General features: G+C 32.1%; 1 protein-coding gene across 2 annotated transcripts; it reads left to right on the top strand.

Moving 5' to 3' along the window:
* Nucleotides 1-1,845: 1,845 nt before the first annotated feature.
* LOC139488983 (protein Tob1-like) lies at nt 1,846-23,245 on the top strand. 2 transcript variants are annotated; one of them, XM_071274981.1, is made up of 2 exons: nt 1,846-1,910; nt 19,053-23,245. In XM_071274981.1, exon 2 carries the CDS (start codon nt 19,136-19,138, stop codon nt 20,348-20,350), a length of 1,215 nt encoding a protein of 404 aa, XP_071131082.1. In that variant the 5' UTR covers nt 1,846-1,910; nt 19,053-19,135; the 3' UTR covers nt 20,351-23,245. The 2 variants fall into 2 exon arrangements, with proteins under 2 accessions (XP_071131082.1, XP_071131081.1); XM_071274980.1 differs by lacking the exon at nt 1,846-1,910 and adding an exon at nt 8,273-8,593.
* The last annotated feature ends 691 nt before the right edge of the window (nt 23,246-23,936 follow it).

Genomic DNA, 23,936 nt, shown 5'->3' with positions numbered 1-23,936 from the left:
ACTGAATTGTGATAATTGAGATTGAAAGGATCCCTCAATGAGACAGCATGACAAGGACACAAAGTGAACCAGATACATGTACTATGAACAACCACAAGGGAACGACCATTCATTTTCAAAGGGAGGGGGTAGGAATTTTCCCTTTAAAAATAATCCCAAATTGTATGGAAAAAAAAAATCTGAATCCAGATAATCCCTAATACCTTATAGTGTTAAATTTTGAAGAAAAATAAAAATAAATTTATACCCACCCCCCCTTTTTTTTATTAAGTTAAATGATTGGTCCTAAACTGAGACGAAAGCAATTAACACAAAAAAAAACCCTAGAAACTTATTAATACTATACTAAATCTTCTATTTTAACAATACGTCTTTAACCAAGTGTGAACGGTATGAATTACATATTTTTGTGAGCTGTGATGAAGAAAACATTTGTTCATGAACCATTTTATTCCAGTAGCTTATATTCTATTTTAGATTCAAAAGATTGGAATTCACTTGCCTGGTTCAAATACCCAGTAACATCCTTTTGGGTCAAGGTAATTAAAAAAACCACACGAAGGAGACTGGATGTTTAATTCTACACCCCGTGAAGAGTTATTGTCATGCTGTCCTAATGTTTATAGAGCTATTGCATAATGTCTTGGGGCTGTGTATACTAGTTGGTCTATTGCAAAGTTAAATTTCTGCCCTTTTCCATTACTAGTATACCATTTTCCCTTTATTATATTCTAAATTTCAAGCAGACCAATATTGTAGAACCAACCTTTTTTGTTGTTGATTTTAACTGTATATGCATAAAATATTTGCCACTGGACGTTAACCAATATGACACCGAATCAATTCAATAAACCATAACATTTAATTCTTCCGTCTGTCAGTACAAGAACAACAACAAATACAATGTATTATAAATGAAAAAAAAAAGGTTTTAACGAAATAAAATCATAGTTCTTTAATTTTAAAGTAAATAAAGAATCGTACATAAAGTTGTGGAAGCGTGCCTATTTGTTTGGTCCAGTTGGGTGTAGAATGCAGATTTGAATCGGATATGTCTTATTCCAACACATTCTTTATATGCCTGTCCTAATTAAAATAAGGATCCTGCAGTTCATTGGTTTTTATTCGGTTTATGTCGTCATATATGTTTTTCGTAAATTCGTTATAGATTCTGCAGTATTTTTTTTCAATTGAATTGTTTCATATTGTTCATGTCTTGGTCTTTTATAGCCGACTGAATGGTATTAGATTTTCTCATTGTCGAAGGCCGTACAGTTACCAATTCTTGCTTACATCCACTTCATTTAAACTTTGATGGATAGTTGTCCAATTTGCAATCATACCGCAGCTCATTGTTTATATGAAACAAAACGCGAAAACAAAACCTATAGCAAAAAGATTCAACCTTATAAAAGTCATCAATTTTAAATAAACCACTGATCAGCAGTAATATAAGTTTTTTTTAAAAATAAATACGGATCTTTAACCCCATCAAAACAATAGGGAAATAACAGTGTACTTTTTATTAAACTAATGAAATTTCAAATTGACATAACGTAGGTATAAACAAACACGGATGTAAACATATTGCTCGTAATTCATTTCTTCATCAACACGAAATACCTGCTTCTTATCGTTCCTGGGTTTCCCCTTTTTACGTTATCAGATTTCCGCAATTAACATGCTATTTATAGAATATTAATGACGATACAACAAAACACTACAAAACCTCTCCAGGTGAAGCTAGAACACCTGATCTTAGTCAGGTACAATGATGTATAATGTTGTCGTTACATCATATGTAAAACTTTATGAATAATACATATATAATTTTTTCCTTAAGATGTCATTTTGCATAACTAGTGTCATTGAACATGTTGAATAACATAGTGTGTATAGTACAATTGTCAGTAAGTATCGTACGACTATTCTTTCTATAAGACAAATAAATTATTTCGTACGAATTTTCAAGGTTGTTTTCCGTATTAATTTGTCTTGTAATATTTGTCACTGGACATTTAATAGTCTCAACGACTTTCAATGAAAAGTGCAAGTGATCATATGTTTGCTTCCATCTCTTCTAGACCATATTTTATACGAGTTTTAGAATGTGTTGGCATATTGATTTTTTTGTAATATTTGTCACTGGACATAAAACAGCCTCGTCAAATTTCAATGTAAGGTGCAAGTGGCCGTACGTTTGTTTCCATTCTTCTTCTAGACAATATGAATTAAATTGAATATGTTGATATTGAATTTCTTGTAATATTTGTCACTGGACATTCTTGTCAACATCCAAAGTAAAGTGCAAGTGTCAGTAACTATTGCTTCCGACAAAATTCCTCTAACTTTATTTTAATACGAATTTAAAAGTTTGGTGGCATTTAGATTGTTTTGTAATGTTTGTTGATATACATTTCAAATTTAAGTCAAAGCTTGAAAGTTGACTGAAAGTTGAAATAGAACAAAAAAATCGAAGCTCTTTGTTAGAGAAGGCGATAAATGCTTACTGTAATGTTTACTATATTAACAAAACTTTTAAAAGTTAAAAGAAACAAACCAAACGACAATTTTCTTCTCAATTACGAAGTGGTTTATATTAAAAACACCATTTGTATCAGTTTTCAATTTATCTTTATCTATAACATAGTAGTGCAGAACAATTAGATATCAAGTCGACGACATGGGTATCTATCAAGTTGGATGTAGAAAATGCATAACCTCCGATTTTTTTTTAAAATTACCACGGACGGAGAACATATCAATCTATTAGTTCAGTAATTTTCGTGTCTGCCCTTCCATTATGTGTTTCAAGAAAAAATTCAAAAAAATGGGTAACAATTGTATCGAAAAGAGAAAATCGAGTGCACCTTTTTATGTAAGGGCGTGTTTGAGGTGTATATGTTGTCTTTGAAACGTACAAAGCAAGAGTATTTGATATATCATCTCGCTTCAGATTCTATCATTTTTATATATCAAAGCTACAGGTTGACTTTAAAACATAAAAAAAATCACAGTACGAAAAGATGAAATATATGGGTCAAGTGAAATACCTATATCTAATGAATCACAAAAACAGAGTAGGTGTGTTCGATTAGCTATTTTTTTACTATTTTTTTTTTATCTATGTGGATAAATTTATCGGTTTTCAAGAGCAAAATTGGCAGCGAGTCATCCCTACAATGGCTTCAACTTCTACGATTGTAAAAATGAACTGGCGTAATGGGGAGATAATTTTGACGAAGAAACAAATGCGTGCAAGCGACAGTCAGTATGTTTTGATTATTCTTTCTATAAACCATAATGATGTTTCATACGGTTTTTCAAGGGTGTTTTTATATTGATTTTCTTGTAATATTTGTCACTGGACATTATACAATCATGTCAAATTCTAATCACGGTAAAGTGCAAGTCGCCGTATGTTTGTTTCAATCATCACTTCTTTTAGACCATATTTCATACGAATTTTAGTTGTTTTTGCATATTGATTTTCTTGTAATATTTTTCACTGGACACTTAACAGGCCCGTAAAATGTCAATGTAAAGTGCAAGTGACTGTAAGTTTGCTTCCATCCTACTTCTAGACCATATTTTTATACGAATTTTTTATATGATTGGCATATTGATGTTCTTGTAATATTTGTCACTGGACATTAAACACTTTTGTCAAACCGCAAAGTGAAGTGCATTAAAACTCCTCTAACTTTATTAAAAAACGAATTTTAAAGATTGTTTTGTAGTGTTTGTCGATGTACATTTAAAAATTAAGTCAAAGTATCATGTAGAGGGCGTGCATGTGGCAGTCAGTATACCTCAACTATTCTTTCTATAAACCATGTTTCATACGAACTTTCAAGGGTGTTTGCATATTGATTTTCTTGTAATATTTGCCAATGGGCATTGAACAGTCGCGCCAAAGCCCAAAGAAAAGTGCAAGAACCCGTAAGTTTGCGTCGACCAAAATTAATGTAGACCATATTTAAAACTTGTTGGCCATTTGATCTCCTGTAATATTAATCAATGTATATATTACAGTCTTTTCAAAGGCCATTGTTCGTTGCAGTAGTTATGCTTCCTGGTGACATCATTTTAAACTAATTTGCATACTAATTGTCATATAAAATTTTCAATGGACATTAAGTAGTCATTAACTATTTTAATTAATTACATGTAAACAAATACAAAAAGAACCTGATGTTCAGTGTTGTCGTTTGTTGATGTGGTTCATAAGTGTTACACGTTTTTTTTATATAGATTAGACTTTTGTTTTTTCTAATTTGAGTGGTTTACACTACTATTTTGACCTATAGTAGTCTAATTATTTTGATTTGTCTCATTGGCGCTCATACCACATCTTTCTATGTCTGTTATTCGTGTCATTTAATATACACGAGGACATTGTACAATTTACATAAAAAATTATGTAGATGAAAATTAAACATGTAAAAATAGGACCGATGCAATGCAGGTAAAAAATTAACATGAACACCTAGGATCAATTGAAGATGAAAACAAAACATGTATGACCTATTGCAGGTTAAATAATAGACAAGTACACGTAGACTCGTCGCAGGTGGAAATTAAACATGTACAAGTAGTACCCATTGCAGGTGAACATTAAACATGAACACGAAGGACCACTTACACGTGCAAATTAAACATGAATACGAAGGACCAATTACACGTGCAAATTAAAACTGTACACGTAGGACCCTTTGCATTGAAAATTAAACATGCATGTCCACTTAGAATCAATCGGATGTAAAAATTAAACATGAACACGAAGGACCGCTTTGCAGGTGAAAATTTAAAATGTACACGTAGGACTGGGATCCTTTGCAGTTGAAAATAAAACATGTACATTTAGGAACCATTGAAGGTAAACATTAAACATATTCACCTACACGTAAGACCCATTGCAGGTGGAAATGTACACAGATAATTATTTGCGCATTTTTGATAATAGTACTGGTAGTACTATACATTTTGTAGTTGCTTAAATCAGCATCATTTATCCTCTGGTTTGATAGTTGCTTAATTTGGAAACATAGTTACCATAGGTAATTTTCACACAGTATAATGACAAAGACGCTCCATGAACCTCCGACTAGTAAACATCATTGATGAACGAAAAAAGGCGAAACAAATACAGTTTTACGCGCTTGTTAAAAAACAAATATGACGTTTTTCTTTCGCATTGTAAACAAGTCCATCTGTTCTCCAATCAAACATACGATGCACGTGCGGGACGTCCCATTTTGAATTGCAGCATCAGTTATATTTAGAATTATGCGAGAATGAAATCGACGTTTCTGTTGGTGATGCTCACTAAGAAAAAAGATACAATCATTTAATTAATAAGTCTATATGTATGTGTGTACACTTGCATACTAATTTTTCTGTAATATTTGCGAATAAACAATGAACAGCTGTGGCAAGACGTGCAATCCTGATACTGTTATTGGACGCTTTTTTCAGATGTGTATCACGCGCAGTAATTATGTTCATAAATCCCAGCATCATCACATGATCATTGTTTTAGAATGTTCCTGAAAAGTCTAGTTCCACTTGACAATGGTTGGTTTTCAGAACGTTTATCTTTAGTCACTTCAAAATAGCCGCCTTTCTAGTGTCTTGTATTTCCGCTTTGAAGTAAAAAGTTTGAAATGTCCTAAAAAATAGAAATAATTTTGAAAAAAACATGCTAAATGCGCACTTTAACAATGATATGACAATTACGATGCCATATTATTAATAATTAAGCATTGAGGATGTCTATACATAACTATTTCTTAAGTATTTATGTGTGGCAAGGATCTCCCTCCCACTTATAATTCATTTTGATTGCAAATGTATAGAAAAAAAAGAAAACCTCATTGATAAAACAATACTTTATTCAAGTCTATATATACAGCTAATAATCAATACATTGTACCATGAATGGCACTTATCAATTTATCTTCTTAGAGTATATTTAGATATCACTAAAAAGATGGAAAGCACTTGCATAAACCGATACAACCCATCCATGAAATGAAATCAGTATATATATGCAAAGCAAAGTAACAGCGCTCTTCTTCAGCTTACAGTCACAGTCAGTGCTGTTTTTGTTAGATATATCTAGCTGTTTTCAAACCACCTTAGTGTTGTTGTTGTTAAGATTTTTTTTATTGCAACAAGTAGCATTTAATAGGTTTGCAGTGGCGGATCCCCCCCTTTTTTTTGCCGATCAATGCATTTGAATGGGGACATAAAGTTGGAACCCCCCCTTTATTCTGGGTTGGGACCCCCCCCCCTTTTAGAATGGCTGGATCCGCCCCTGGTTTGTTTATTTGACAACAAAGACTTATGAGCTATAATTTATGCTGAAGCCACTTTTTCTTTGCTAGGTGCACGCGTAGACTACAACACATGGACACAAATTATCGTTGGCCCTCTTCAAAACAAACACTTGGCATAATTACAGAGACAGCATGTATGATATACACATAAATATGAAACACTTAAGAAATATGTAAATAAAAAAGTAAACAAATGAATTATATGGTGTAACGTCAAGTTATTATCAGCCCTTAATGTCAGAGATAAAATTAATCGCATAAAGCTCTTACATATCAATTCTTAAAGCAGCTGGAACTTTACATAACAACAAATAAAAAGTTCCAATATCAATTCCGGATTTGTGAGAGGATATTCTGGGGTGCATATTAGCTTGCAAAGGGTTGCGATCTACTCCTTTCTTCTCTTTAGGTGGATATGGGGTAACTGGATTGTGACCATTAGTTCACAAAGATGCCGGGATCTGACCCTTCGCACTTTTTAACAAAATGTTACTTTAAGATTATTTTGATATTGACGGGAAGTGGAACATCCTACAATTCGTCCTTTTAATACAAACTTAGATTTGTGTATTAATAAAACCTGTACGTCATTTTGCAACTGATACTGTTTGATTTTTGTGTTGTGCTGTTACACTTGTCCCAGGTTAGGGGGTTATGGTTGAGCGCTCACAAACATGTTTTATCCCGACACATTCTTGATCTGCCTAACCAGGTACTTTCTATAATATTAGTATAGAAAGTCCCTGGCCTGACACAAACAGGTAGCCTATAATCCAATAGTTACCTTTCGTTGATACTCACGATCGTTTTAGTATACATCATGCTTTTTGTTTTTTTCATTTGAACTTACTTTACGGTATGTGTTTGTCCATTGTTGAAGGCCTTATGGTGACCTGTTGTTGTTTACATCGTTGTCCTCCTCTCCCTGGTGGATACATGTAGTTATTTCATTGGCAATCATACCACATCTCCTTAATTTATAAATTGGAATCAACTAATGAAGCAATTGAATTTCACCATCATTTACATTAGATTCATTTATATACATATGTTGGACATTGAAAAACATCAAATTGTTGTGTATGATGTTGAATGAATGGCTTACATTATTCTGACTCTGAGCCTAGAATTCTTTGTTATTACTCTTTGATACCGGGCGCTAAGCGGAAAAGCAGCAAATATCAAATTTAGTCTTTGTGTAACCCGGCCAGGGCTCTCGCACTCTAGGCGAACGTTACACGCTACCACGAAACCAGCAAGGCGGTGACTTTTTGTTTTGATAATTGTTTGAGGTTTAGTTTTTTTCGTCATTGTCAATTACACCCCTCCCCATCCCCCCCCCCCCCCCCCCCAAAAAAAAGAGGACATATTGTATTTGATATTTTAAATAAAAAAGGTGGAAAATTATAATATTTATTATGATTGAGATATATTAAATTTTTTTAAAACTTTTTAACACCCCTTTTTTGCCATGATCCGCTATGTGCATGATTCAATGGTATTCGAAATAGACCTAATTTTAATATGGAATTGTTCTGTATTTTATTAGTGAAAAAATGTTCCGCAGAATTTATAGAATTTGATAAACCTTTATCGATATACTGAGAAAATTCAATCTACCACACTTCAAATGCATAATCTACACTTCAAATAATTATCTATTTTCTCGTTAGTTCAAGGAAAAATGCTTAGATAAGGTAAAATTATTTCAACAGATGTTTCTATGTTAAAAAGTATTTTAACTGAAATATTCAATAAATTGATAAAACTAACATCAATACGAAGCACGTCATAAATAATACGCTAGTTTATCAATACTAGAGAACAGCTGACGCAAACAGTTCTGCGCAAAATCAGAAAGGTTATAGGTCGTCCGTAAATACTGAATGAAAATCAATGTGTAATTCCCACACTATTCCGTAAGCATTTTTTCGGGATTTCTCTTGATTTTACAAATATTCTAGAACGTAGCAGACGAGAGATTTTGGAAAAGCCCTCGAGCGATTGGTCGTCTGTAAAGGCAAAGTCTTCAATTGAAAATCGTGATATGAATATTGTATGAGATTAATATGAATATGCATGAAGAGAGTATTTATAGTATAACAACCTACAGAACTTCTATTAGATAGCACGAACACATATTACTGAATGTACACAAGGACTATATTACATTATTTTTATATTTTCCACGATGAATAGTTGACAGTTAAAATAAAGTTTGATATTGGATACATTTTACAATTTTTATAAAGGTAAGTTAGTCGAATTGATTTTTCAACATCAAATATTCTTAGATAAACTACAAACATATCAACAGATTTACCATATGTTTTATCGTCTGTTATAATCACAAGCTTCAAAATATCATTTAGAAACATTTAAGTGTAAATTAAATGGTAAATATACATAATGGATATAAAATTAGCCATTAAAGTCGTATTGAATATTTTTATCAACTAAAATATTTAAAACATGTAAACATTTATTCCCGAGAGAATGGGGGTTTGTAAGTTCGAATTCTCGGTTACGTAGTTGCAGACGTCACGAGGCTATTTTTAACTTCAGTATCTCCTTATGGTGCATACTCTTGATGCAGTTACTGTGAATTCTTATCTGATGCATGTATAACTTTCTGCGTTTTTTATCTGGAATGTTATTTGTTGTTTTTTTTACAACGATTATCATGCTGCCAATTAATAGAACACTGATTAGGAATTGTCTAATGTCCAATTTCATGTCAGTTTCAATTCCTCGACACACAATTGATGCCTTATTGATACTGATAACATAAAAAAATGCTTGTATAATGAATACACGTACAATGAATACATGTATAGAAATAGCCATACGTGATACTGTTCAAGGCTTAATGGTTGTAAATAATTCTTTTTTAAATGGTAAATATTCATTTTTAACTTTCAACACGTATCAGCCGAATAATGCATTATAAAATACATTTCATTAGAATTCATTTTAGAAAGTGCACTTAACCAGTTAAGTATCTTAATAATAAATCGACATCCAGATGTGGCATTTACAGTTACTTTATAAATTCAATAATCTCTTCTTTTTTTCTTTATTGACGACAAACATGACAAAACCTTTTTTAATACATTTATGCTCACGTTTCAAGAAAGCTTAGTATTTTTTGTTTGGGACGATGGAAAACTTGAAATATTATATCCATAAGCATCACTTGTCTATTTTTTGAAGATTATTTGATGACTTCTAGAACTATTTGGTTCATTTATGCCGTTGGGTGGCTGTCTCCTCCTTTAATTCATATGCATTATTAGCTATACAACCAGACAATCGTTATAATAGTGAAATAGTAGTATAATTAACACTAAATGTAATCAAATGTGTGTATTGGTTCTCATTTGCTTGCTTTCTGTTACAATTGTGGTAGAGTATGCCCAAATTTTCTCTATTTTGTAAAGAGTTGTAAATCTATTTAGTTATTTTTGACAAAAGCTATTATGCTTACTTCATCGCAAGTGTGTACATGTAGTTTGACATATATAATGTTTGAAGTTTTTGTGACAAGTCTGGTGTAATTAAGCATAACTTTAACGCGTTGTCACATTTTCAATGTTTATACCTTTTACCCTAAGGCGTTTATTATGTGTATTGGTATTTCCTTTTGCATACACAGCATTTAAAAGACATTATTTTGTTTTGCATATTATGCATAAGGATCTCACGATGCTACAAGTAATTGAATGTAATAATGAAGACTTTATCATCCCTGGTACACGATAACAGTCTCTAAAACATATTTGTTGTTGCTGAAATCGAGTTTTACGGATCTCGCAGTCAATCACGAGTAAAATGAGAAAGTGGCTATCAATTTCGTCTTATCTAAAAGTTTAATTAAAACTTTTGTATGGATTTAATCACAAACCAACAGTATAATTTCCTTGTCTGACGATTTGGATATATTGCCTGAAGCCATTTTAATTTACATGCAAATCCTCTCCCGGAAGTACTGAAATAGCCTCCCTTTGACGTTTGATATATACGCTCTCAACCTTTCCGAATACGGTCAGGAAGTTACAATAGTCCCTGTAGAAATAAATGAACAGAGATCTATTCATTCGTGTAAATAAAGGACGTCATTTTAAAGTTCGTTCTTGATTGAAATAGACATTCGGAAATACTGTAAACGAAAGCAACCCAACTGATATAAGGAATTTAGTTCAATTTAGGACTAAAGTCCTTTCTTCTTTCTATATTTCTATCTTATCTTCTTTACATGACACACTTACAGTGATGAAAGTTCATTACAGCTTTTGGTGATTTATTAACTGTTGTTTGATGAACGTCCAGTAGCAAATATCCCATGGATATTTATTACGATACATAGTTAAAGTGCTGTTATTTGTTAAAATTTATAGATGTGAATCAATTTATACGGATTTCAATGGTATAATATATTGTTCAGAAGTTACTGAAATTAACTCCGAAATATCCTAAGAAAAACAAAATTCAAAGAACAAAACAAATCCGACTAATAGTTTGCATATTAACAACAAACAACAGTTACATTTACACTATTGGCAGGGGCGGATCCAGCCCTTTTAAAAGGTTCCTAACACAGGACAAAGGGGGGGGGGGGGGGGGTTCCAATTACATGTCCCCATTCAAATGCATTGGTCGTCCAAAAAAGGGGGGGGGGGTTCCAACCCCCGGAACCCCCCCTCTGGATCCGCGCCTGATTGGCAATATATGACGAAATGAATATGTGTATACCTAGTAGTAAATTCCCAAGATTGTGTGAAAGAAATGTAAATCATAAATTAGAATGTAAATTCATCTTTGAAATTGAAAGGACAGTCTTAAAACAGGTTCCGATACTTTTTACAAAGAAGCTGCTATTTTAAATTTAATACGATTGTATACATGGTATACTACTCTACTCACAACACTTTAAAACAATATACATTATACAAATTTCTCACTCATTCTAAATATCACTGGCGTAAACGCTCAAGGTCATTACAAATTGTTAACCTATAAAAGTGGAAAACGTGTTTCTATATATATGTTTATTTTTATATTTTCGTGTTTATCATTTCATAATTGTAATTACTTATGTATATTAACCTGTTCTGACAGGTGTGTCTTACATGTCAGGTATAATCTTCAGATGTACCTCTATATCTATATCGTTCGCATTGATAGAAGGCAGGTTATTTTGGTTCAACCTTCCCTTTTTATTTATATTAAAAGATCACGAACCGAGCAAACGAGATAATTTGAAAATCACAAAAATGCATGTTTTCTTATTAAGTTGTTTGTTTCGTGTACATTTCGTTATGTTTTTTTTAAAGAATTATCGTGATCTTCCGTAATGCCACTAAGAAATTAATTGAACTAACCTCTATAAGAATAAAAATAGAAATGGAATAAAGGAAGAGGCGAAGACGAGTTATTTTAAATGACCTTGAATACCAATGAGCGTCTTGCACGATTGGTAAAGGAAATTTTAAGTAAGAAATAAAGAAAAACAATATACAACTTTTTGCTGTCATCTTAAGGAAGTCAAAGTAGGAATAAAAAGAGTCTTTAAAGTATAGCCCAAAACTTACCTTAAGGTGATTAGAGAGTACGAATTATTAAGTAAATTTTTTTTGTAAAATTCGTCAACATTAGATTTATCGCTACCTGATATACATATTTCTCTAATTCTTCGTCAATTTACCCCTTTCTGCACCCATTGTATAAAAAAATTTAATCAACGTGGGGTTCGTTTGATCTCAGTACTTCATTGGTTAAAATCCAATTATGACGTCGAATTTTCTTGCTTTCCTCTGAATTTCCTATTGTGACGGCATGAAAAAAGGCGACCATGCCTGATGACACCACATAGAAAGAACACATCTTTTTGCAGATAATTCGGAAAGAAGGAATAAGTTTACCTGCATAATGTTAGAAAATCATTTATAGAGAAACAGATTCTACCACCAAATCTCGTGTAATACGATATTTATCCACTCTCGACAGTTAAATTTTAAATATTTAAAACGCTCGGGCAAGCCTCGCGTTTTTAATTTGAAAATTTAACTGTCTCGAGTGGATAAATATCGTATTACACTCGATGCAGTGGTAGAATCTATATATATAACTGTACGTACAATGTATATAAATCCCAGTCACAATGTATGATTTAAGACATCTTTACCGAACCATTGACAATGATTGACTACTACACGGTACATTTAAGGACAAAGATTTATCTATGTTATAAGTTTCCTGCTTCTAAAAAAGAATGGTATGTGTTTTTTTTTAAAGTTTTTGGCTGTTTTTTTTTTTAAATTAAGCTATTGTACAGAATAAGAGTTTTGCTTGGACATTTAGGAAGAACCTGACAGTGAGGTCCATAGTCCATAAGACTTTAGTACTAAGGATAAGCCGTTTTACTGGGACTTAAAGTTAGGAAAAGCAATTAAATGCTCCTCATTGGTTGGCATGTTTTGTCAAGTACGTGCAAAGATTTACTTAAAGGAGTCATGAATTAATACAATGCATCCTTTCTTTTCCCATTATGCAAATTAAAGTTGATACTCTTAAACATATCCACATAAACATTGTTTTAAAAACATTCTTTACAATGTGCATTGGTAAAACGTTTTTGACGAAGGTTGTACAATCCTGCTTTTTTTTTTTTATCAATTTCACTGTAAATAATTGTCTTTTGAAATGAAAACACGAAGGAAATTATTCATCGATTGTGAAAATGTGGAAATGTCAGGCGAAATAAAATTCGCAGCAGTTGTGTTCATTTCCGGAAATTTCGCGTGCAGACAGTAAATATGATTTGCGTTTCATTACAGTCTCTTTCCCGCTTTAGTCAAACCCCTAGATTTTAAAAATGGTACTTGATCAACAATATGAAAGTGTAACGTTTTAAACCTTATTTCCGAACACACGATGACTCGTAATTCCCCTTCGAACTCGTGTTTTAAAAGTACCTTACAACTTAATTTCACGGCGGACGAAATTAACACTAATTTTCGCCTTATCAGTTTGAACGCTTGCCAGATTTTTCATATACAGAGCCGTGATACAAATACAATGTACATGTAATTAAATCGGTACAAGTGCATTAAGAATTGATCAATACATTTATTTACGTTGTTAGTATCAAAGCTAATGTAGGTAACTAGTTTATATAAGATTTTGTTTTTATATTAAGATGCTATTTTTGGTCCTTTTCAATATGTGACACGTGTTCTTAAAGAAGAAACGAAAGTGTTTTTCTAATAATTAATTACTTTATTACAATAAAAAGCCTAAGATGTGATAATTCGTAAGACGTTTTGGTTTAGGATTAAAAAGCAAGTTTGTGAACTTAAAAGGAACTGGTTAGAATAGCAAATATTGTGGTAAACATTTTTCTGGTCACATTTGTGCGTTCGAAAACATTACTCAAATGACGACTAGACAGATTTCGGTATGATATCGATACCACAGAGAATCGTATACATTTTTACCTCATTTTTACAAGTTGTAAAATAAACCATTTGTCATGAATTGTTTCCCCATGTTTACTGTGTCCTCACAAAATACTTTAAAACTGGTAGAAAATATATGTTCAACATGTTAAACTTATGCTTTTTACAACAACAACAAAAATCTTCAAATTAAGAAATAATCAATTTCATTGAATAAATGCCAGAATTGTGTAAAAAGGAATGTTTCTGGCAATTGAAATGAACACTAATTTTTGCAAAGCATTATGATGTTCCAAGGTTTCGTAACATACGAGATTGCGTAAACATATATTATTGTTTTCATTCGAAAAAAGTGATTTGTTTTCTTCTCTAGTAATTGAGCCGTGATAAATCGTGGGTGTATAGTTATAGGTTATCGGTGAATTAAACAAGTAAATCCTTGTCACATTGATTTTCTGTATAAATTGTCTTTATTACTAGTCGTTCTAAAAGAGAATATAACTATTTATGTGAAATTTTGTAGGCGATGTCATTAGAAAAGGTTAATATCTTGATTCTAATTAATAGTGTTCTGTAAAGCGTATGATTATTAATGGAATTTTGTGGCATAGTGTTATTTTGTGCTTGTTAAAGGGCATTAGATTAGTACAGACGTATTCTTCTAATTCTATTTACAACGATTTGCGTGAAACTGTAGAAATTGTCAGAAAAGGAATGTCTTTTTTTATGCTGAAATATTTCAGGTTATTTTTTTCTAACGACGGAAAGTTCAATTAAAAGAATAGATACCTCTGTGTGCATATATCCTTCTTACTAGCCATTAGATGACCCTGAAATTTAGAATATCACAATGATATCTCTATGTACATTTTAAATTCTTCATACTAGCTACTAGATTACCAACATTTAGAATATAAAAATGACACCTCTATGTACATTAGTTTTTCATACTAGCCATTAGATGACCTAGAAATTTAGAATATTAAAATGATGCCTCTATATATACATTTGTACATATATCTGTCATTTTAGCCACTAGATTACCCTGAAATAACGAATATCAAAATGATATCTCTATGTACATATATATATCTGTCATTCTAGCCACTAGATTACCCAAAATAAAGAATATCAAACAAAATGATACTCTATATGTACATATATTCTTCATACTAGCCACTTGATTACCCTGAAATAAAGAATATCAAAATGATACCTTTATATGTACATATATCTGTCATTCTAGCCACTTGATTACCCTGAAATAAAGAATATCAAAATGATACCTTTATGTACATATATTTGTCATTCTAGCCACTAGATTATCCTGAAATAAGGAATATCAAAATGATATCTCTATGTACATATCATATATTCTTCATACTAGCCATTAGACGACCCATAAATTAGAATATCAAAATGATGCCTCTATATATACATTTGTACATATATCTGTCATTTTAGCCATAAGATTACCCTGAAATAAGGAATATCAAAATGATATCTCTATGTACATATATCTGTCATTCTAGCCACTAGATTACCCTGAAATAAGGAATATCAAAATGATATCTCTATGTACATATATCTGTTATTCTAGCCACTAGATTACCCTGAAATAAAGAATATCAAAATGATATCTCTATGTACATATATCTGTTATTCTAGCCACTAGATTACCCTGAAATAAAGAATATCAAAATGATATCTCTATGTACATATATCTGTCATTCTAGCCACTAGATTACCCTGAAATAAAGAATATCAAAATGATACCTTTATGTACATATATTCTTCATACTAGCCATTAGACGACCCAGAAGTTAGAATATATGTCTAAATGAAGATACTTAAGCTTCTGTAGACAAATGCTCTAAATGCATAACAGAATTCTTTGGTTCCGTCAAGTCCTCAGAATAAAATCAATACCAATGCCTGGTTTTGACAGGAAATTCGTTCAGAGAATAACTATTTAACAAAGAGAGGAATACTAATATGACAGACTATGTACAAGCAAGCGATCCGTAATCCTATTCATTAATAAACAAAGAACCATACATTTTTGGTTGACAAATACATAATCTGAAACAGATATTAAACGAAACATCACATAAATGCTATAAAAAGCTGTATTTTACATGTATACATCGTAATTATTATTAAGTTAACTTCTATTTTTTTTTAAATAAATTTCAACATGCTTTAGGGAATTTGAAATATAATCTTGAACTTTATACAAATCAGTGACGCAATTAAAAAAAGGTATTTTTTGGTTGCTGTACGTCATTGAATGCTTCGAGGATCTTCTTTTTCTAACTTTTTTTTAACATAATCAACAGATGCTATCACATTACCGATTTAAAAAGCTGTTAACCAAAACAGTAATTAATTTTGATTTAAATGATATATTTTTTTAAATTTCTACATGTTTTTTTTTTTTTTATAGAATTTGAAGTATAGTCTTAATCTTTATTAGTTAGTCAATAAATTGTACATCAGATTTTCACTAACTTTTTACAATAAAAATAAAAAATCTGTGTGCCACGTTCATGAAGATCATACCAAAAAAAACCCAGCTACATTTGTACCAAATGAATAGGTGAAAACGCCATACTATGCGTCATAAATGTATACTGTTTTGTTTTTCTCGTGTTGATAGGTTACTGCTTATTGACCTTTGTCTCACATTTCCATTTATTGATAGAAATAAAATTAACAGTACCAATTTTCTTGCACCAGATGCGCATTTCGACAATACATGTCTCTTCAGTAATGCTCGTGGCCAAAATATTTCAAATCCAAAGCTTATATAAAAGATGAAGAGCTATAATAATCCAAAAGGTCCAAAAAGTATAGCCAAATCCGTGAAAGGAATCAGAGCTTTGCATGAGGGAGATACATTCCTTAATTTATAATAATTTCTATCATTTTGAAACAGTAAAATTTAATAACACAAAAAATCCAGTAATCTGGACAATTTCCGTACATGTTGCATGGTTAAAATATTGGAGAGGAACAATAGGCATAAAACTTTCAATGTCGAATGTGCTAAAATTCCATGAATAAATATGCGATTTGTTTTATTACATAACACACAAGAGGAACAGTAATGCAAAAAGGGACAACTCTAATTCATTCGTGTCGATACGTTAATTTTGGATTAATCTCAAATTGACTCTTTTTACATGTATATTGAAAAAGGCAGGTTTTCATTTGAGACATGTGCTTTTACATATGAAATAAATAATAAATAGACTTAGAGACCAAGTCCAGACGTATTTTTATGTGTTTTAAGGTATAAAATAGTCCCAATTTTGGTGTGTTAAAAATTCTCTTATTTTTAGCATAATTATGAGGTATCTGGTGTTTTTCTACTCTCATTTCAAATCGTGATCTTTTTAGAAACGTTACCTTTAATTTACCAGACATGTTCTTTTAAGTCATTCAGACAAACATATTTATTGTCGGCGAGACACCACTTTTTTAAAAATGAAATGTAACAATGAAAGGTGTTTGAACTTTTGTCTCATTCATTCGGAATTTAAACATATAAAATGTTTCAGACGGAACGTTGTAATTCATCATATTTAATAAATCTATTTTCGGTACGCACCAGTATCATGCTCCTTTAAAAATCATGTGATCTAATTTTTTTCTCTTTCTTTTGGAAATAATTCTTTTGCCTGTAGAATTATGTTTGTAATATCATACCTCATAAATCAACAGGCATGCGAAAGGTTAATGAAAATGGATTGTGTATTGGCATATCCTATTTGAGCGATTCTTTATTGTTACAGTCTAGCATGAAATATGGATTTCTACGTTTCCTTCTGACTTTAATTTGCTTTTATTGAATGTGTAATCCAAGTAAAAATTTAACAAGAACAAGATCGACTTTTCTTAAACATAAATCAATCTGTTGATATAGTTTGGCTGATAACATATAGTATCAAAATCAATAGAGTCCTTTTGAACATCTGTGAAGCCATTTTCTTGTGATGGGTTTTAGCTGTCAATCTTACAAATAAGGTAACGGAAATGAATAGAAATCACGTGAACAGCGCGAGATAAATTGGACTTCTGCTGATAGCATTGAATTGACTGATTGAAAGCTTCTTTACAAGGATATATTTTTATTCGAAAAAACATGTTGCATATAAAATAGAGTAGAAAAAGATACCCTGTGCGTTAATGATAGTAAATCGATCAAGGTGACATTGGAGTAAACATGCACGACTCGACATTAATTGTTGCCGCATATGTCCACAAATAAAATAAAAACCATGCGTACTAGCATCCCTGGAAAAATATATTACTCGCGTTTTCGTTTGTTATTTTTTATAAACAGTTAAAGATTATGTCACTAAAAATATTTAAAAAAAATCCTAATGAAATGATTGATTGATAGATTGATTGTGATTGTTTTAGTTCGCAGAAAAAACCCCCAGAAAAGAAGTGTATTCATATCGTTAATTCTTCTTGTCCTTATACAAATACAGCATATTGCTTAAAATCGATGCTTGAATAGGTTTTGAACTATATATAAAATAATCTGATCATTCTTTCTATTGAACATTATAGACGAATTAACGCGCAGTCGATCATCTAGCCACCAGCGCAAAAAGTAATAAATATTTAAAAGTCACCAGTAAGACTATAAAAACTAGATTAAGAAGTTTATAATTATGTCTGATCTATGGAATAAGGAAATAACCTTCAAGAAATAATTATCGACTTAAATTCACATTTAAATAAGTTTTAATGAAATTCAACTTTTATTATAATTTATATGATGAAATACTTGATAAAAGGATTTTTCTTCTTCATCTGAAATAATTAACAGTGCTGGATTTTCTCGATGTGTGGAGGACCATTTGATGGCCTTCGACTGTTTTTACTCTTTGGTCGGGTTGTTGTCTCTTTGACACATTCACCATTTTCATTTTCATTTTACCAAATAGCCATTTATAAGGATCCGAATGGGTTAACCAACTAGAGAATAATTGACAAACACCGAATACTAGAGGATAATGGGATGCTTATTTCTAAAGTTTAATGAATAATCGACATAAAAGGTTCGAGAAAAATAACCCCAAGAAGAATAATTCACCTCACGAGATGAAGACCCGTCCTCCAGATCCTCGTATATATATTTTTTTTCCTCATCTTGATTGATTCTAATATAACACATAGTTTACATTAATAGTCATCAATGTGTTTTGTTTGCTAATTAGATTTTATTGAATGTTTTCAGGTTTAAAGAACTAATCAACACCCATTTCATTAGGAATTTATTAGAGATCTGATACAAAGCATCTAAAACATTGATAAATCGACATGCACCTTGAGGTATCGGTAGCGCTGAACTTTGTCATATCATACTTATACAACAAATTACCACGCAGACGAGTTAACTTATTCGGTGAAGCTCTTGAAATTGGATTAAAAAAGAAGTTCGAAGGTCATTGGTACCCAGATAAACCTACCAAAGGATCCGGATTTCGTTGCGTCCGTGTTAATGGCGAAAATGTAGACCCCGTTATGATAAATGCTACATATGATTGTGGACTTAATTTGGAGGAAGTGAAATCTTATTTACCAGCTGAACTCACAATATGGATAGACCCAGGAGAGGTATCTTATAGAATAAGCGAAAAGGGACCGGTAAAAATTCTCCATAGCGAGCGAAGAGATGAAGAAATTACAGAAAGAGCCGATCGAGAAATACAGATGTCAGACCGAGGCTTTAACCCCGAGGCACAATGCTTTAAGCCGATTGATTCGCTATCATCATCGTTAAGTAATCTCAGTTTGTCCCCAGGGGGACTTTCACCATCATCACCTTCGTCATCATCAGGGTGGCCGGGCAGTACATCCACCTCACCGTCTAGTGCTTTATTCAACTCCGACTTGTCATCACATCAAAATCCACAATTTCAACAAGAATATGCTCCTGCTCCTCCAAAAGCTTCCGGACATCAATATTTTACAGCTGCTACATTTGCGGCCACTAAATTTGGATCTACAAAATTGAAGACAAATGCCAAGCGTCCAACTCGTCTTTCACCTACCGAGTTTGGAAACTTCCTTCGTCAAAAGTCAGCCATGATAGCCAAAGGTAATACAGGGTTATGTTCACCTCAAAGGCCAAGGTCGTTGTCACCACGTGATCCGCGAACTGAATTTCTATTGGATCAACACCAGAGGATTGCCATGTCTCAGTTACAACATCAGCATTTACAACAGTTACAGCATCAACAGCAACAGCGATTAAATTCACCACAACATCTTGGCCCCTTAGGTTCACCGCCTCATATTGGATCTCCAACCGCTTATATCAATGATACGTTCGGAATGTCTTCACCCTCATCCCCATATCACCAACAGCCATTCGGAAACATGGTCGATTTCCTGCCAGGTCCTACAAATCTTCCGTCACCAGTTGGGTCAAGTGCTGTTTCACCAGAACAGCAAAAATCGTTTTTGGAAGGTTTAAACATGAGTGCAGGGTCTTACCAAAGTCAATACCCACACATGTTATTGGCAAATTAATTGACTATTGACCTTGGAATGAATTTGGAGAACAGGTGCGCTAACAATAATGTGAAATGTCAGATACATTGGTTATATTTTTATTGTCATGTTCAGTCGGAACTTTTTTGAAAAACTATTTTTGATCTACATGTTACAAGATTTTGTCGGTTTTATAAACAATAGGATATAGACTATGTTAAAACATTTTTTGGGGTTCTATCTATGGTTCATGGTTATGACTTCTTTTAGGTTAGATTTGATTGTAAACATCAAACCATTACAGTCATATTTATTATTTTTTAATCAGGACCCAATAATAAGGACTAAACTTTGTCTTTCATCTTAATTTTTTTTAACAGCAAAGAGAATTTTATCATATTTTTGTATCAATAACTGAGATTATTTTTCTATGCTTAGGTTGTGGTTTGTTATTTTCACCAGAAATTCATGTTGTTTTTATTTGATCAGTTTGTAAACTGGTTAAAGCAACCTTAAATACCAATTTCAAAACCATGTGTTAGTCTGAAGCAATTATCATGCCAAAATATTGTTTTTATCTTTTTATTCAATATTACATAGGTTCAGTGTAGTTATTAAAGAAATAACTACTGTTTATTACTATATCACAGAAGATACATGCGTCCGTGTTACTCTTAAAATGTCAAGGCAATAGATGTACAGTTACCTAATGTAGAGCTGGCTGAATTTCCGCCTGGTACGATATATATAGATTATGTTATGGAAACCCGGTTGCCAGGAGAATTTGAGTTCTACTTTTGAAAACTGAAATACGATTACATATTTTAGAATGATGTTTTTTTGCATTTTAAGTGAGGGTGTATTATACAGAAGATTCAGTTCCTTCGTTAACATCTACAGTACTCTCAGTCCATGAACTGAAAATTTTGTAATTTTCTATTGTCTTGAAATAGTTTAGGAATTAAAAACCATAGCTAACTTTGAGAATCTGTCCTATATATATATGAATTTTTAAGTTGTAGCCCCTTGTAAAACAATACTGTGTTGACCTTGACACTCTCCCTTTAATATAGTGTTGACCCTCTCAATACTGTGTTGACTTTGACACTTCCCCCTTAGTTCTATGCTGACTTTGACACTTCCCCCTTAAAAAAACTTACTGAAGTAACGAGAGTCCCTATCTAAAGTCTACAAGATCGTTTAAAGGTGATGAGATCACTACAACGTTTGAGCCATGTCTTAGTGTCTAAGAGTTTGTCTCAATCCATGAATTTAATAGTAATTTTATTTTTTATTTTTGAATGTTATGTTTCATATATAGCTGTATATAGAAAAACAAAATATATATATATATATTCGTAAACTTTCTACGTTCATATATTATCGATGGTTATTATGGCGTGGTATAAACTTTTATACGTTATTAAATGTTATCTTTTGTATTTCATATTTTAAGATATTTAATAAAATATTTGTTGAATAATAATGAGAGAGAATTAAATTCTCGTAAATATTTATTTTTTTTAGTTTATAATTGTATGGACATGCGATATTTCTGGCATACAAATTAGGAAGAACATTCGTTAGTTTCGAACTGATGAAAAATCCGAAACTGTCGAATACAATTATCATCTTGATATATTCATTGCACGATAGTCGTTTACGTTGGGAATGTGGGCTTTCTGCTAATTCGCTACTTAGCTTTAATTTAGAACAAGATAACGATCTTGTCATTTTCACAAACTAAACAAAAACAATTTAGCTTCTCATCAACTAAATATTTTCAGTCTCGACACTGCATCGCCAGTTTTATAAATTGCTACAATTACCGGTTTTCAAACAAACCTCTTGGTGATGCACATTTCCGCATAAATATCACATGCTTAAGAAATACGATACAAATTATACAAAGTGACTAAGTTTTCTCAATCAATACACAACAAATATAATAAAGGTTCAACCCATTGTCAGTAGTAATTTTCATCTCCCTCTGACGTATTTTTAATGATTATTTGGTCTTTACACTTAATTGAAGAAAATCCAAAAATATTTGTTTAGGACAATTGCAGCCTATTTTTATTTCCGCTCAGTACAATAGATACGTGATCATCTTCACTTATGCGTTTGAAATTGTCATTATCACTAGAAAGCTTTGACGTCAAACGTTTTTATGGGAAATTGGAAACCAGACTGTCTATTTTAGTGTTTGTTTCAACTAATTTGTTTGCCAACAAATATGCGTATATCCTTAAGAGAATGTCAGGCCATGGTTTTTATGATTTTTTATTTCAATGAAAGTGCTGGACACAATGAAAGAACTTTTATCTACCCTCGTTAAATTTACCATTTAATTTACAATTGATTAACTATTTTAAACCAGGAGATCATCAATTTATCCATTGTTTTGAATAATTCTAATTAATATTTACTACAGCTTTTCTAAAAGTATTTAAGTTTTAATTCATAAACATTTTATTTCCACTTTCTAATCGGTTACTTCCCTTCTATGAGGAAAATTGCTCCTGTGATGCTACGCTTTATATGTCCGTTGCGTTATTGCAATAATTTTGATAACGCGCAGACGCAATTTAAGTTATTGTAAAAGGGAGGTAACAGGAAGCAATGATTTTTTTCTTATTTTAGACACTCAGATCGTATAATTCCATGGCCTTTATTATCATCACAATCAATATAGTAAATGTAGATTGTGCAATACAGAGAGGGCGGACAGGAGAGCATTGGGTAGAGGGTGGTGATCCTGTAATGGAGTGGAGTAATGGGATAGGATTTGGCATTCTGTCCGCCCCCTCAACACGAGTACGTTCCATTAGTAACGGATATATATTCACAGGGCCTTTCACTGTTAAATCTTGCATCATTTATATTGCTACATATTTTTAAGTTTGTAATAAAAATTGGTATTTTCTTATAAAATATTGTTTGTTTTTTTGCTGCCATTAGATATACAAAGAACGTTTAGTCGATTGCCAATAATACAACTGCCTACACGAGAAGCTCTCATGTTTGACACTCAGGGCTTCAACAACGAAAAAAAACTATACCGTGTTTTCAGCGATAAAGGCCCAGACCACACAAATGTAAAACAAATCAATATCCTATTATATTCAACCTTCTCATCATCTTCGCTAGTCAAGGGTTACGATCCACTCCCGCTCTCTTCACCCTTGGCAGATTGAGTGATATCAATGTTGCGCCATCTATCGGAAGATTAAAGTCACGCCCATTCCGAATACATTATTCTTGACCAATGGTAGCACTTGAACTCTTCAATTCGGGTAAAAACACGGTAGAGTCTAGATTCTACCCACTTGGCAAAGCCGGAAACGAAAATATACGTCAACATTCATGCATTTGTGCATGAAACATACACAGGAACTTCTATTAGTTGATTAAAAACATTCAAGTTATCACTAAATATAGTCGTATGTTTAGTGATGTAAAGACTTGTTGCACAATAAACACGTGGCAATTGTTTACAAACACTTTCTACATTTACACGTGATCATGTTATAGGCGCTTTTTGATTGGATGCAGCGAGTTTCTACTGCAACTAATAAAAATCCTTACCTTGTGTCTCCGAAATATTATCTCAATCCGCCAAGGG

This window comes from Mytilus edulis, chromosome 9 (genome assembly GCF_963676685.1).
Source record: "Mytilus edulis chromosome 9, xbMytEdul2.2, whole genome shotgun sequence".
NCBI lineage: Eukaryota > Metazoa > Mollusca > Bivalvia > Mytilida > Mytilidae > Mytilus > Mytilus edulis.
The sequence above is the reverse complement of the archived record's forward strand: the minus strand, read 5'-3'. Positions and strand labels throughout refer to the sequence as shown.